At 33.3% G+C, this 17,206-nt stretch overlaps 1 protein-coding gene across 7 annotated transcripts in view; it reads right to left on the bottom strand.

The window, feature by feature from the left end:
• Window positions 1-17,206, bottom strand: part of KIF6 (kinesin family member 6) — a 153,901-nt gene that overhangs the window by 97,006 nt on the left and 39,689 nt on the right. For all 7 annotated transcript variants that reach the window (XM_040060541.2, XM_040060534.1, XM_040060536.2 and 4 more), the window contains exons 8-10: window positions 16,387-16,530; window positions 13,452-13,538; window positions 10,298-10,401 (exon numbers count right to left, since the gene is read on the bottom strand). In XM_040060541.2, coding sequence (XP_039916475.1) covers window positions 10,298-10,401; window positions 13,452-13,538; window positions 16,387-16,530 — 335 coding nt within the window. The remainder of the gene's footprint in view (window positions 1-10,297; window positions 10,402-13,451; window positions 13,539-16,386; window positions 16,531-17,206) is intronic.

The raw sequence follows: 17,206 nt of genomic DNA, 5'->3' as shown, positions 1-17,206 counted from the left end.
TTCACTGGCTTTCTCAGAGGGATAGGTATGTGGCAGAACAAAGGTAATATGAAATCATGAGGTAAAATGAAAATATTCTTTTTCTAAAGGACAATTTCTCATCTCAGTCATAGTAGAATAACAAAAAGGCATAGGAAATAAAGCATTTTTAGTCATCTATTGTGGCTCAGCCCTGGGACCTTACACCTAGTCAGTCAGTATGTCCTATTTTCTGTAAGAGCTGTGAACTAGTTTCTTTCAAAAAGACCTGAGCAATTAATCCTTTAATTTACTTATGCTATTATGCCAAGGATAATGGTAAACATTTTCATGTCCTCTCAAAACAGATATCAGGAAATAATGCTGCCCAAAGAAGGGCATTTAGATAATGAACTTGCTAAAGGAAAGAGCATGCTGGGCACAGAATATGTACCATGTTTGAAAAATTTTCAAGTATGTGCCTGAGCTTTTCTTCTCCCAAATCCAACCCAGGCTGAGCCCTAATTTCCCCATTACAAAAATTGCCAAGAGTCAATGGGAAAATAATATAGAAAAATCATATACATAGGTTCTACAACGTGATTGAGAGTGCCAAGGTAACTCATAAACTAGAGGGAAGGAAAAAAACCAGTCCAAATGCTTTGGTTCAAGCATATAATGAAAACTAGCTAGAATCAAGAAAAAAAAAAATCAACTAACAAACATATCAAAACCACTTTCCATGATATTGAATATATGTGAATACTGCCACTTACAGTATGCTCTTATGTTTTACCTTTCTTGACTGTACTTATGAGGACTAGCACCACAGCAGTCCTGGACCTCCCTGTTATATGAGAGATGGACTGCAGAAGAAATAAATTCCTGTTTTGACATTCTATTTGTCTATTATATCTTACAAAATGAGTTTTGCAAGGTATCAATTGGTAGCAAAAAGAATAATCCCCTCCAAAAAATTAAAATTCAAGATAATCAAGCCAATGACCTAGTAATGAAATTACTCGAAAAACTTTGTAACAAATACCTGTCACTCATTGGAGCAGAAAACTGGATAAAAAGATGCTCTCCGTACTATCATCTGAAGAACAACACTAAGAATTTTATTTCACACTGGAGAGACTTGTAAAAAAATACAGCTATAAGAATTCACACTACTCTGCTTTTAATGTCATCTTGATAGGAAGAACCTATGATGGAAGCTCTTTAACTGAAATTCAATGGAAACCTGATTATGGAGATAGGTACAAGCACTGAATTGAAAATTACTGAATTGCTTACTTGTCACATTTAACTGCTTCAGTGGAAATATGCAGTATGAATATGTATTTCAGAATTTGGTACTCTTCTAACATAAGATGGTCAATTTAATTTATATAAATTTGAGGGAATTTTGTTATTCTGGTGAGTTACATCAGAAAAGACTCCATTAATCTGAAATACAAGTACCTAGCCACAAGATACTTGCACTGAAAGTATTAAACTACTATTAAAAAAATCCCCAAATCTAAAACTGTATTTTAGAAATACTAAAAAAAAAAAATCTCTTTTTGTGTATAAACAAATATTAAACTAATCGTCTTTAATTTGTTGCCGTTGATAACATTAGAAAGCCAAGTGCTGTATTCTTCATTCGTTTTAACTTAGTAAGCCTCTCAATAATGTTTCCATGCAGAATTTGTGCTAATCAAACTGGAACATGCATAATCACAGCTAATTTCACATGACAGGAATATCATCATCATATGAGGACGTCTTTTATAACTCATGGACATCCAAAGTTATTCCCCTTTTTCTTTTTTCTCTTGTATGCTGTAAGGTAAATTATAGAGCATTAAATATTATTTAATGTTATTAAAGTAAGTGAAGCCTTCAAAGGTAATTTTTAATAGATTTCTGATTTTTTTTACTGCAAGGTTCTGCCCTGAGAACAGCAGGCCTAACTTAAATAAGTAAGAGCAAGGGTGTGCTGAAGCCTATTGCCAGAATCCTGCTATATCAGAAAAAACAGTTTCCCTAACAGAAATTCTCCAAATGATGAAGAATAGGAAGTATGAAACAAATACCCATTTTCCATGAAAAACAGCAGTAAACCAAGAACAGGGCTTTCTTTCCTAGTGCTCATCAGAAAAAAAAAAAAAAAAAACAAACCCAAACAACAAAACCCCCAAAATTAACAAAAGATTACACAAACGCACAGAAGTTTTTAAGCCAATAGCAAGATGACAGTATTAAGTGACTTATGAGATTAATTTTAAATTCATTTTGATAGTAGCCATATTAACATAGTAGGAAAAGAAAGGTATTACAGTGCTGATCCAGGTGGATTTGAATCATGTTACCAGAATATGAAACCACAAGTTGTGGAAAGCCCAAGTCCTTATGCTGATGCTTGGAAGAAAATTCACAGTAGAACTGTCATAAACAGTTGGGATGGAAATATATTGAACTAACAGTGCTCTTTCGTTAGTGACTGTAAATCAGGTCTAAGTTCTTGGTCTCGCCGTTCCCTCTTTATATTTTTTTCCTTTGAAAATAATGTGAACACACACTGAACTGCAGCTTAGAGACACCTTTTACATTATCAACTTTATTTCCCTTCTGTTACTTTCTACCCTGCAGAAATTCTTCTTTAATGAAGACTGCTTACTGTTGAGACCACACATAAATCACAAAACCTTTCTACCCACATTACTTCCAATTCTATGCAATTTTTCTGATAGCAAATCTGCAGAATGATTAACTGAGCACTGTACTACTTTAACCCATTCATTAAATAACACGTACCTATATATTTTTTTAAAAATCTGCTTCTGAATAATTCATTTGTTTGGATAAACGAAGATTCAAATTACACAGCTGAAATGCATCAGAAAAGCACTCCCAGCCAACTGAGTATGTTTTTAAAGTCTGGAGCGCTCAATAGCTTGCAAGATGCACAGTCTCAAAACACAGATTTGGAAGGACTTGATTTGACCTTGCTTTGTGTGCCATGAATCATTTCTGAGAGAATTTGCCTTTTAACCCCTGATCACTGACATTGCATGTTATGTATCAAAATTAAGTTCACTTAAATAACAATTAATTTTGTATGTCAGTTGTGAACTCTGTCACAAGCAAAAATCCAAGTTTATGAAAAATAGGCTGCTAACAAGACAGCTGATGAAGCACTTGTGGTAATCAGAGTGGTCGTTTTAATTAAACAAGTTTGTTTACCTTGACTTTGGAATAGTTTTCCTATTGGTAACCTAATTGGAAACAATCCATTCTAAAATATATTAATTCTGAAAATTATCATTAAGTTTAATAATAATGTCTTTATTGCTTAAGTAGGAACTCTACATCTCTACAAATTTTATGAATTTCATTGATCTAAAAATGCATGATAGTGGAAGCAGAGTGATTATTACATTTAAGAGCAGCTAACTTGAGGCTAAATTACCTTCAAGTGTGCATCAGTATGGGAAGACCATGGAGATTCAAAGTAGTGGATTTTATGAATAGTGGAATGGAAGATAAGGGCAAAAAGCAAAAGTATTTCTAGGCATTGGTGTGAATGAAATGACAGAAGGTAAAAGCACACAGAATACATCCAGTTTGTCCTGAGAAGAGCTGTTATACATTACTGACGGGTAATGCACATGACAACATAACTGACATATATAGAGGATAATGTTGTATTCTGTATCCAGAAATAACAGCTTAACCTCTCCTTTAACAAAAGTGTGCTAACTCCTGGGTGAAAAAATAATAATTAAGGTTACATAAGCCTTTGTACAATCCCTTCAGTTGATATTTCATAGAATAGTTTTATTATCATAGCCCTGGTATAGGCTGCGTTGATTTGGTGCAATCTTAGACCAGGGTATTAAGAGCAGTAAGTCTTTGAGTGTCTTATGTTTTTACAATCTGGAAGATTTTTACAGTTATAAAAAATATCTATACAATTCTCTAACAACTACATACTACAGGAGATTCTTCTGAATTAGATGGCTACCATGTGGCAAACAGATGTAAGATGAGTTTCTACACAGTTGAAAATCATGAATTTCAATGATGAAATGCACACAGCTCTAAATCTTTGTATCAGTAAGAAAAGGGGTGATTTGGACTGGACAATAAAAAGACCAAGACTGGCTTATGACAGAAAATGTGCCTACCGCCTGTAATTCTACACATGTAATTTTTTTTTTAAGAAAAGAAACATGTCAAGTAGCTTGCTGAGTAGAAGATTTCTTTCTTCAATGGCACTTTATAAAAAAAAACCCCAAAGCACACACATAAAGGAATGTTACTCACTGCCAGTTAATACTTGTGGCCATAACAGTAGTTATGTTCTAATCACTGGAGCATATCTAAAAGTAGCAAGAGAAAACTAACCTTTAGTTTATCAAAATTAAAAAATCAAAATATCTACAAAGGGGGAAGAACTTGAAATAAAATGAAATTACATAAGACAAGCATAACAGCAATTCAAAGAAGCCGAAAATACTAATATGGATGAACACCAGTATAAAGGACAGAAGTAGTTTAAAAAAAAATTGTAAAGTATCAGTGGTTATTAATGAGATGCATATGTTCAAAAGAGAAAGACATTTAAAAAGTATTTAAAGTGCCAAAAGATGCAAACAGGTATTCAGTGGTACTTTCAGAAGAACTCAGCTGACCAAATATTCAATGAATTTCAGAGAGAGAGATTCAAAAAGCTTCTATAATAATTTATGATATTATGTATTTGAAATTTGGCTAAAATACTTTTTCAAACATCTAAATAATCAACTGAAGCTATGTCATGTTTTCTCCATACACCTCACTAATATGAGTTTATTTCACTATTATTGTTAAAACCATATAACATTAGATGATCAGTATAATTTTGAACACTAAAAAACAGGCAATAATATATCACCTATCTCCCTCCCACCCCATGCTCAAACTTGCTAAAGTTCTTTGAAAAGAATGTTGCAGTTTACATCTCTGACTAGTTTCAATGTAAAAGGTGATCACTTTAAATAAGATTTTTTTCCCCCCTACTTTCAGGGACCTTGGAACAAAAAGCCGGATGACAGAAAATTATTTACACTTTAAGCATTTAGTTTAGGTACATGCATTAGGAATCTGAATTTTCTGTGTTGTTGCTACAGATTTCATAACATGTAGGACAAAAAAATGTCCTCTACAAAAATACATTGATTTAATAGCTTTCTAAATCAGGCTTCTAAGCAAGCAGTTAACATGAGACATTTTAAGACTACTTTATAGCTAAGGTAGCTTGTTTTCTCTTGAATATTGCCTACACTGCTCATGTCAATCTGCTAACTTCTACACAGATCTACGCTCTGCAAAGATGCATTGACAAAAAGCAAGGTGATATGCCTTTATTTCTTCCACCTTGCAAATGAAATTCAACACTGACATCAGCAAATAATATCTGCTCTGCTTTTTAAAGGAGGCCATTTGTTCAACAGCTTAACTGAGTAACTGTTAAAGCTCTATATTGTACAACAGTGCGATATTGTTAATACTACGAATAGCATACAGATGTCACAAGGTTGAAACAGAAAAAAAAGAAAGACAGAAGTAATGAGATCTCCAGGACTCGAGTAAGATGAACAATATATGACTGTTGAAGTAAAAAATAGATGCCTCTGTAATAACATATGTATCTGAAAGAAATAAGGTAAAGTTATTAATAAATTAAAGTGCTAAGCCAGGACTTCCGGTCCTGTTCTTAGAGATTTCCAACTGGCAAAAACTCTGGAAGCGTGGGTGCTCTGGAACATAGGACTTTGATTTGAAATCCTGACTTTCTGGGTACATACTGTAAATTGCTAGTGAGCTCATTTATATTATTAAAAAAAAAAAAAAATCCCAAATGATTCAAACCAAAAGGACTTTCCCTTTTACTTTTTGGCATACAAAAAAAAAAAAAAAAAAAAAAAAATCATTTGAAAGTAGTTTAATTCAATTCTAAAGCATAATGCAGAAGCCTGAAAGAGTACAATTTCCTTGTATTTGGGATGTATGATGTTATTTTCTACTTTTTAAAAATAGTTCAAAGAACTCCTTTTCTAATTTTTTATTCCCTTAAATATGAAACTAATTCCTCAGCTCAAAGTAATATTTAGATCAGCCCTTTACTGCTGAGGAAGTAGAAGGTAAGATCCAAAGCAAGCAGTTCAGATTTTGGAAACATTTTACGAACTACATTTTGAACCACTTACGTAGTCTAGATGAATTTTTTAAAGCTTTGCTTTTTAGATAAACAAAATGAGAGCAGATGAATTAATTTATGTTTAATATTTATGAGAACACAATTATAAAATCAAAATTATGACACAATAATGCAAATGCTCAACATTTAACACAGAATTCTGAATTCCAGACAGCTGTAGCTTTAGTAACACAACTGGTAAGCAGCATAATATTATAATTTACCATTCCCAAGAAAAGTCAAGAGCATTTGTTTTCCATTTTGTTTTAAACTTAGTGAATGGTAAAATGGCATTGCAATGATTATGAGGAAAGCCTATTTGACAGATTTTTTTTTCCTTCTATTAAATAAAAAAAACCAAAAAAACCCAGAACAACTTGAATCCCTGAAGACTTCTTTGATTTAACTGAGGAAAAAAACAATCAAGAATGAAAATCAGCTAATTCATATGCTACCTGCAAATATTTAGCAATTGCAACTGCATTGAGTAGCCTACCAATTTCATTTGGAATGCTCTGAATGCAAACAAGTGGAATGAAGCTCTTTATTGCAAAAGATGTTTGGCATTTCTTGACTTAGTAAGTCAAGAAACATATAAAATATAATTTTCACATATCAATAACACTTATTTCTTGGGCAATCACTAACACTTAATTCCTGCAACATAAAACTATGCAATACCATAGGCATTGTGTTAAATTAAAAAAATACTGTATCTACACATGTACCACTGGACTTGGTTTCATTTTGGAGTTTTTCACTGACAAGTTTTGTACCGTTGGCCATCTGTGCTCAGCATCAAAGAATAAAATAAAAAAAAACAAACCACAGGATCAGAATACTTTCAGCAGAATAATTTTGCTGTGACCTCTATTAATGTATGTATGATGAGTCAGAAAAAGAATAATTAAAACACCTCTATTTTTTGTAAGATCTATCTTTCTATCATTTTGCCTTGTTTGTCAATTATTTGCAATAAAATTAACTACAGCTAGACTTCAAAGTTTAAGAATTTGGAAAAGAACTACATAAACTTGAATTATTTATATATATATATGCGTGTGTGTGTGTGTGTGTATATATATATATACACACACTCAATGAGATACAGTTTATTTAAGTTTAAACAGAAGATATCTTAACTAAGCAAAAATGTCTAAGTAGGATTTGAAATCCATAATGACCCTAATTAGAATTTCCTCTCTGACATGCAAAAAAAGCATTAATAATAAAACCAGTAATAATCAAAGAATTCTCTACAATACTAGTCCCTTAAGAATCATTCTTGGGTGGCCACTTGAAATAAAGCACAACAGAGTATGCTGTATTATCACCTATACCGTGCCTCTTTTCTTCTTCTGCCTGTCATAACAAACTGATCTGTATGGCTCCTGATAAATAATATTATTTAGGTTTCATTTTAGATGCAAAATCAGATGCAAATCCCAACATAGACATTTTCCAGTAACAGTCAATCATGATTTTATCAGCCATCATCCAGGTCCATACTTCTATTTGGACTACTCACTTGTATATTTATTCTTTAATGTGTACAAACTCTCCAGAAAATGAGTAGCTCCAAACTCAGATGGCCAGTCCCAATAAACAGAACTGTCATGAAGATTTGCTGTGTTATGTATTGATAGACTCTAACTGGAGACAGAACACTTAGATGCTATCTGCTGATCGTCATAAATGCTCACAACATTTAGAGACCTCAAGCACAGACATGTAAATCAGTGTGGTCGCAAATGTTATTGCCATATGAAAGCAAGCTCACAAAGTATAAATGCCCATAACCACAAAAAGATACTTCCCTTGAAATAGTAGCTTTTTATACTATCATTTCATTACAATTTCATTTGGGTGTTTGAGCCACATCATTTGTTTGTCTGTGAGTGTTCTGTTTGCATGAGCACAGACAAATGTAAAACTCATAAACCCTGACATTTGATATTTTCCCTCCCTTGAATTGTTCTAGGAGACTGACTTAGCTTTCAACATTCCATTCAACTGCAGCCCAAAATACTAACAAGCCAGTCTGACTCATGTATGTGACAGTTATTCTTTAGCACTCTCTTTCCCTCTCTGTTTGAAAAAACTCTGTATATCCTTTTTTTTTTTTTTTTTCTTTTTTCACTTCAAATCATGTTAAGAAAATGATCCCTGGAAAATGCCATTATATGGCATTGAGGACTGATGAAGTTAATTGTTTGAGGCCCTTCTTGTTTAGTATTGATCCTCAGGAAAATTATTATATCCCAGTCAACAGTACTTAAGTGCTGTTCTATGTTTTATTTCCACAGCATTTGTTCCAAGAACAAACTTATTTTTGAAACAATGAGCACATGTTCTACATGAGCCTGAGTAAATATAAACAAATGATAAATTTAGAAAACCTAAAATTTTGCATTAACCTAGTTGAGGTCCTTGAAAGTTATTTCTCATTATGTGATTTAATACAGGTAGAAGCTCATTAAAGTCTCCACCTTGCTTCTTTCTGGAGTAATGGGATGCAAAATTCCTTGTTATGATCTCAGAAGAAATCTTTTCTGATAGTGTAACACATTAGATATTGTGCTACATAGATGAAAAGGAAAAAAAAATACAACTAACACATTTTTTAGTCATATTTCTGAAACCAGGCCTCCTAGATGCTATAGTGCAATTGTATGCAGATGATATATTCCTAGTTTTCCTTTGCATAATCATAATGAAAAATTTAATCAACCATTTATCCATTACTATTTATAACCCATTCCTATTTATATGGCTACCACTTCCATGGCAAAAAGGTAAAAATCTTAGGAAATAAGATTTGTTACTGTGGTCTTAGAAAACCCAAATGATTTCCAAAACCCCAGTTTCTCTATAAAAAGTAAGAGGGAAACAAGACCACAATGGAAAATTCATGTGACAGATTTTTACAATAATGTTATGAAAGCACTCATTTAAGCCAAAATATAGATTATTTAAGAATGTCTGAATAAAATCACTGAAAGTCAGTCATCTTCTGAAGAGTGAAAAAGAAACTAACTAATAAGGGTATTTAATTTTGCATATAATGAACAAGGAAGGTACTTTTCTTTCTGTGGCTAGTCTTGGTCACATGTAGTGCTACTCTGCAATGTTATTTGTGCATTTGACTCTCGTGTTTAGGCAGATGATAAATATATATTAACACAGTAGGAACTGCAGGGACATTTCTGGTTAGGAGAATATACTGATAACTGCTGATGTAAATGATTAATAATAAAACAATCTATATGAGAAATTCAAGGTTCAAGATAGCAGCTTGTCCTCATGTGTCCTGACTCTCCTGTGTGTCAGGGAAAATTGTTACCATTTGTAGTTGTCTTCTGGACCAGTTCCTTGAGAAATTAAAGACTAAATATTTGCAGAGCTTGAGTTTGGTTACTGTTAATGCCCTAATTAAACAAAATTAGGCAGCCACTTATTTCTTTATAGAGTTGAGGTACAGTAATTAAATAGGTCCATACTACAGAATCAAAATTTCAAGCCTGGAAATTGAATTCAGTTATTGTAAACATTTAAACTTGAGTAAATAAACCAGATTTAGAAAGTTCCTATATGCTGTATTGATCTGTTACCAAAAGCTGCAGAATGTTACAATATTTACGTGAATTAATATTATATTTCAATAGCATGTTCACTTAAAAAAAAATTAAAAATTAGCTTTTATGACATTGATTAATTGTGGATCAGAAATGTGAGTTTTTTTGTTTATGTCTGAAGCAGTATACGTCTTAGCACAAGAGTATTTTTTGAACTCTACTCAGATTGCATATCCAGTTTTGAGAAAGACTGGTTTTCATTCTGCCCTATTATACAACACTTCTTTTTGCCTGGCATTTGACAGGCATTCCCATCCTTTGCATTTACTTCACTTCCTTAATGCTGAGGCGGCAAAAACACAGCCAGCAGCCTCACAGAGCTTTTCATGGAAATCTGCCATTCTAAACTGGCAAGGAAATTCACTCAAGGAAATTTAAAACTCTGAGATGAATTTAAATATTTATGCCAATAAAGAAACTGGTGAAAAGTATAATAATAAAAGAAGAAAATGAAAACAATGCAAGACAATACTGAAGTAGCTCTTTTTGGGAAAGCTCTGACGTTCTTTGCTTGCCAGTCACCAGCTCCAACTCATCCTTCAAATCCTGGATCTCCTTTTTCAGCTGGACAATCATCTACAAACAGTAAGAGATAAACCAAGCATCACCTACAAATTAATAGCTAGTTTATGCTTTTTGCAGTAGAAGGTTGAGTTTAGACAAATATACTTTAGTTTTTTCTTTTTTTTTTTTTTTTAAATGTATTTTCTAAGAACTGTCAAAATGCCTTAAATACACCAAGCACCTTTTTTTTCTCTCTCTCTTTTTCCATTTAGAAACCCAAGAAAAGCCATCCAAATTCAGTAAATTCTTGTGTTGGAAGACATGGCTGTACAGAAAGAGTTCAAAAGATTTTTTGCAAAAGAGAAATATAATTTGACATAGGAATAAAAAGAGCTTTTCTGACTCATTAGTTTTGCCTCTTAATAATGAAAACACATTTAAGAACTGACATCTTTCTTAGAGGAAGGGCAACTACACAAGAGATTTTTTGCATTCCCTTATAGAAACAGAAGTTTCAAAACAATATCTTAATTTTAATCTTACTTTTTTTTTTTATGTGACATTTTGCTATTATTAGAACTATAGCATACTATACTTAAAGGATGCATCAGTTGCTAGCATCAAACTGATGGCATAAAGTGACATAATGAAATTAAATTGTATAATTGAATAGTAATGTGAGAATACTACATGGAAAAATGAAGTAGTTTTTTAAATTCTAGGAAGTCATTGTCAGTCTGTACTTTGGGAATAAATATCTCTATAAAACCAAATTTTAGTAATCATTAAACTCTCAAAGCCATATTATGCAAAGCAATATGCAAATACCTAAGACATGAATGAATGCATTCTTAGATGCTTTATAGTTGATAATTTAATGAAGCCTCCCTTTATATGGCTCAAATGTATCAGTAGTCAAATGATATTTTAGGTGGACATGCATGCACTGATTCCATATGAAAAATAAGTTTCCAAGAGAAGAATATTTTCAAGGAAAAATGAATCACTTTTGATTGCATGTGCTTTCCAGTAATGAGATTGTTGAAATTGATGACACATACTTTCACTGGGTGTTAACACTTCAACCATCTCTAGTTCTTTTAATGGTTAATTTTAGTTGTAACTTCCTACATTTTTAAAAATCAAATTATTTTAAACATGAATGTGATTATTTCTTTTAACTCTAAACCTATAGCTAACTATTTTTTACAATAAAATATGAAAGTCTAACATAATTCTTTATTTAACAGTCTATTAAAGTGATGACTGTTAATTAGGGAAGTTGTAAGAACACTTAGAGAATATTGCAGGCCAAAAATTTTACTCTGACTTTATATTGCTCCATTTTGGTGCCACACTCTCATGTAGTTTGTGCCAGCTACTGAGTCAAGAAAGTTTAATTTTGGGCTCCAGTGGAAAATGGTAGACAGCTGAATTGTAGCAACATCTCTTTTCAACATTCAAATTTGTTAGGATGATTAAATTCAATCTGATAACAACTGAAATACCAATTTCAGGATATGGACAGAAGATTAATTTTCAAGTATTATTAAGTCAAAAATATATGGAAGTAAGATAACTTCATTTCTATGTTTACACAAAAATAGAGATGAGGTTTAATTCAAGACCCTGATTTTCAGTTTAAATTATGTCCTCTAGCCATGAGTGAAAGAGGTTTAAAGATGAGTCACTTAAAAGTGCAACAGGTACAAATTCATCTTTTCAGTAAGATAAAAAGTCAGGAATGCTCCATTATGAAGAATAAAGTTTACACAATAATCTGACTTAACTCAGATCGACCAAGAGGTATTGTGAACTCCCTTATAAAGCATGCATTCAACTCAGAGATGATAGATACTGCCAGTAAGTTGTTTTGATTTTTTCATAAAATTAATATTATTTTACTACAATAAAATTTGATTTTTATGAAAAAAAAAATTCTTAAAAACAGCACTTTGAATACTAGGGCTGCACCCTAGGAATATACTTAAGATGGGTGACAAAATCCACAATGATCACAGGGCCATATAAATTCAAGGTACTTGTGTTCCCCTGCCTTTTTCCACAAGAGGGGATGGTTTTCTAACTCTCATGAGTCCACTTTTGCTTTACTTCCTAAATGATCCTGCAGAGTGAGACATATCAAACTCATGGAGTATAGCTCCACAGGATGTAATAAATGTTCAGGAGCCTGCATGTGTTTTACCTCAACCAAAGCTTTCTGTGGCCATGGAAGAAGTGTTTTGCATGATCTGCTACTAGAAAATCTATGTAGAAAAGGAAAAAAGAACAGACAGATAGAATTGCTCAGTGCCTACTGGGATTATTTTTTGGCTCTTTTTTAAAAAAAATCTGTGATTAGAAATTATTGCTATTAGAAATTGCTTGGAAAGAAAAATAAAATAAATAATAATAATAAAAAAAAACCAGCTGAAAACCTGTCAAGGATCTTCTATTCCCTTTGAACTTCAAGAACAAGAGACAAGAGGAAATAAAACCACAATTATTAACAGTAACTGAGATACTCTAATTACCATCAAGTAACAGTGACTGAAATCATTAGCTATATAAGTAGCTATTTCTGTCTCCTTTGCTTGTTGTCCTCTTTTTTTCCTAAAGGTAACTTTATGGAGTTCTTTCTTCCTACATATATAAAATGTTCCTTGAATCAATTTCAAGGAAGGACTTAGCATCAGGATTTTCTTAGCTTTTTAATACATAATTTGTTTCAGTGGAGCTGTATGCCTTCATCAAGTGACTAGAAATCTTAGTATAATTTTAAAGAGTTTTAGAACCATACAATGATCTGTGACTATGATTTAGGAATCATCACTCTAAAAAAACCCCAATATGAACATGATAATGAAAGTGACCATTTCTCACCTGATGCTTTAAGAGTTGAGAAAGCCTTTAGAGATTTGATAAAGATCCACTTAATTATAATTGTATCCAGAAGAAAAAAAAATTAAGTAGCAGTTATTTTATAGCAAGAAAGTTGGAGTTTGCATTTGAAAATTATTTAATAGGACATTTCAGTATAAAATCCCCAACATCAAATTGACAGCTATTGGTTAATAAAACTTAAACCAAAAAATCTCCTTCCCCCTGTCCCCAGCTCTCACCAGTCTGGGGTCAATTTCTTCATTAAGAACTGCTTCATTCTTAATAAGAGCAACTCGCTGTGCAAATCTGCAGGTTGATATAGATTCCTGGGGGAAAAAAAAAAAAAAGACAGGAGAGAATTCCAATTACCTTTGCACAGGTAAGTAGCCAGACTGCCAATGAAGCCATTAAAATACATTTCCATTTTTTGAGTATGTTACAGAAATATTCTATCATTTCCTAATAATTTTTAGACCGTGTTTATCATCACAGCACCTCAGGGCTTTATAAGAATTAATCAATTTACCTTTGCTGCAAGTGTGTGGAATGAATGGAAACCAAAGTCAAAAGTACCAAAAAATGATATTCAGTTGTTGTCATTTTATGATCTGCTGTTCAAACCAGCTACCCACTAAAGAAATTCTGCTTCAGTTAGAGCTATATTGAGTAATATATCTACAATTCAGAATCAACATCTTCATCCAAGCACTCCAAAAAACTAGCACAAAAAATGTGATGTAGTGATCTAAGAAATTCTGTACAAACTCATTGGTAGAAGTAGGAATAAAATCTAGTTCTCTAGGATAATAATTTATTTGTCCTCTTCATATGAGTGCCCTTTCTTACTCTGAATTCTCTGCTTCATTGTTTTCATTAGAAGAAACCACACTAGGTCCTTAAGAAAGTGGCTTTTATTGTGCAACCTCGATTCATATTGGGGGTAGTTCTGTCTTGTGCATCGTTTGTGAATGAAATGTACACCCAAGAGAATACAGATATGGGTAACGACTCATGCATCTATCCTAATTCTGACATCTTCTGATGATAAGCAATTGACTAAGCACCTTTTTATATTATTTGGACTTATTAGCTTACCATCCACCTATATTATTTGGACATTTCAGATTTTGGAGAGCACGGAAGGGATTTTTTTTTTAATTTTTTTATTTTTGGGAGGGCTGAAGAATAAGATATGCTGTGTAAATAGTATACGTTAAAGCAGGAACATTAAAATTGTCACAGCTTATTCTGGATAATTGCGTGATCTAAATATTTCCAGAATAGAAGATTAGAACACAATGTGAGATATACACACCATATGACTTCATATTTGAAAGGATTCTGATCTCAAAGAGCTTCAAACAAAATTAACAAACTTACCCAGCTGCATTTGTAACCAGACAATATGTTTGCATAATCACGTTTGCAGATCTGAACAATGTTTTCATTTAACAGAAAAAGTCCACTTTTCTAAAGAAAAAGTCTATTACTAGATGAAGTACGGTTTGAGTATAATGCTTTCCACTGTATTTCAGAAAACAGTCATAGACTAAATAGTTTTTCTTTTCTTGTTTATTCATATTAGAATGCTTTTATGTTAGGAAAATCAGAAAATAAACAGCTTATAAATGGCTTTGAGCAGTGTTCTATGTATTCACATTGCTACATGTGAATACATTTTAGAATAAAACCATTTCAGTTGGAAGGGACCTACAATGATCAGCTTGTCCAACTGCCTGACCAAGTATAAGCACGTTGTTAGGGGCATTATCCAAACACCTCTTAAATACTGACAGGCTTGGGGAATCAACCACCTCTCCAGTCTGGTCCAGGGTTTGACCATCCTCTCAAAATGCTTCTTATGTCCAGACTGAACCTCCCCTGGCTTATCTTTGAGCCATTCACGTGCATTCTACCACTAGAATACCAGGGAAAAGAACTCAACACCTCGCTCTCCACTTTCCCTCCTCAGGGAGGTGCAGAGAGGAATAAGGTCACCCTCAGCTTTCTTTGCTCCGTACTAGACAAGCCCAAATTCCTCAGCTGCTCTTTACAGAACATTTTCCCAGACTTTTAGCCAGCTTTGTTGCCGTCCTCTGGCTGCACTCAAGGACCGTCACGTCCTCCTTAACCTGTGGGACCCACAGCTGTACACAGTTCTCAAGGTGAGAATGGCAGATAGCAGGATCATCACCTTTTTTGACCTGTCGGTTGCGCTGTTTGATATATCCCAGCATGTGGTGCCCACTTGGCTTCTTGGGCTCACTGCTCATCTGACCAGCACCCCTGGATCCATTTCTGCAGGGCTACTTTCCATCCACTGGTTACTCAAATTACGCTTGTGTTGGTCATTACTCCACTATAAGTGCAGAAATCTTGTTAAATTTCATCCCATTAATCACAGCCTAAAGCTCCAATCTAGAGATCACTCTGCAAAACCTTGTGTCCCCCAGGAGAGTCAACAGCATCTCCCAAATTTGGTATCATTAGCAAACTTGCATTCAACTCCTCCATGCAGATCATTGATTAATGTATTGAACAGAACTGGCCCTGGATCTGAACCTTGAGGAGTATCACTGCAGAGCAGTCTCCAGCCAGATGTAGCGCCATTCACTACAACCCTTTGATAAAAACTTAGGCCTATTTGTAAACAAAGAGAAGAAAAAAATCACTACATGTAATTCCATTGCAAGAAACTGGCGACTGGACCCAAAACATTTGAAAAATTTCCATAAATCCCAAACTACCTCCCCAATTCCCTTTTTTTCCTAGTGAACTTTCCATTTGTCTACCATAATCTATAAATTCTTGACTCCAAAGAAGACTAACAGAAGTTCCACCAAGGTTTTCAGTGGAAATAAATCAAAAATATATTCAGCAGGAGATCAATAAATTGAAAAAAAGAGTAGTTCATTACTAGGTGCAAGTCATTTCCCAACCACTGCTTGACTTGAGATTATTTAGAGAAAAGCACATTTTCTAAAGGATTTGTTTATATCCTACAGGAATATCCACTTATAAAATTATCTCTTAAAAACAAAATTGAAATGTTATTTTAAAAGGATAAGAATAAAAGCTTACACACTTGAATTTTAATCTATACTAAAAATCAAAAGAGCAGGATCTCTAGAGAAGTGACAAAATTTTTGTTCAAGATAGATAGAAAGAACATACATCTATATTTCTTTTGTCCATAGCAAGTGTTGATATCATGGTAGTCATGCAGTTTCCTCCCAGACTGTCTCTTAGAACTGAGGTCATCATAGAGTTTCGGTAAGGAATGTGGGACCGGTTTTTCTCTGCAAGGGCAATTATTACCTGAAACAATAGCAAAAATAAAAGACTTCTAAATTTATATGTCTATCAATGTTTAACACATATGAAGAACAAATCCAGTCTGCTCAGAAACTTTTGACAACAAAATGACGTTTATGCACCCCACTGTTAGCTGCAAACCCACTGGCTTTATTGAAAGAATTCCAAGTTAAATTTCAGCATGTTTATGTCTTTGTAGGAGCCGGACCTGAAAGACCAAACACATTAAATTTTATCATGCCCTAGCCTTACAGTCTCTCAGCAACATGGAAACTGAACATGATAAACTCAAACCCACAGGTTTTCCTAAGACACAGGAACTTACTGAAAATCTTCCTCATGACTTTTTTTTTTTGTCATAACTATAAAATATGGATAATATTAAAGTAAAAACTTCCTCAATATTTGCTAAAGCATGCTTTAAAAATTATACATTCTTAAAACACATTTCTTAGATGGGCCAATACATTTATTCCTGAGAAAATATCTTGGAAAGCAACACACAAATAAAAGGGTGTATGATTAAAATGTACTGCTGGAAAACCATGATTCAGTTTAGAATATATATGCCTTGGCCAAAAAGGAAATTGTACACCTACTATTCTCAGTTTCCCTCCTCAGCTGTTTACATTATGGGACCTAATTATTAAATAAAAAGCTAGATTACCCCATGATGTCC

Source organism: Hirundo rustica, chromosome 3 (assembly GCF_015227805.2).
Source record: "Hirundo rustica isolate bHirRus1 chromosome 3, bHirRus1.pri.v3, whole genome shotgun sequence".
Classification (NCBI taxonomy): Eukaryota; Metazoa; Chordata; class Aves; order Passeriformes; family Hirundinidae; genus Hirundo; species Hirundo rustica.
The sequence above is the reverse complement of the archived record's forward strand: the minus strand, read 5'-3'. Positions and strand labels throughout refer to the sequence as shown.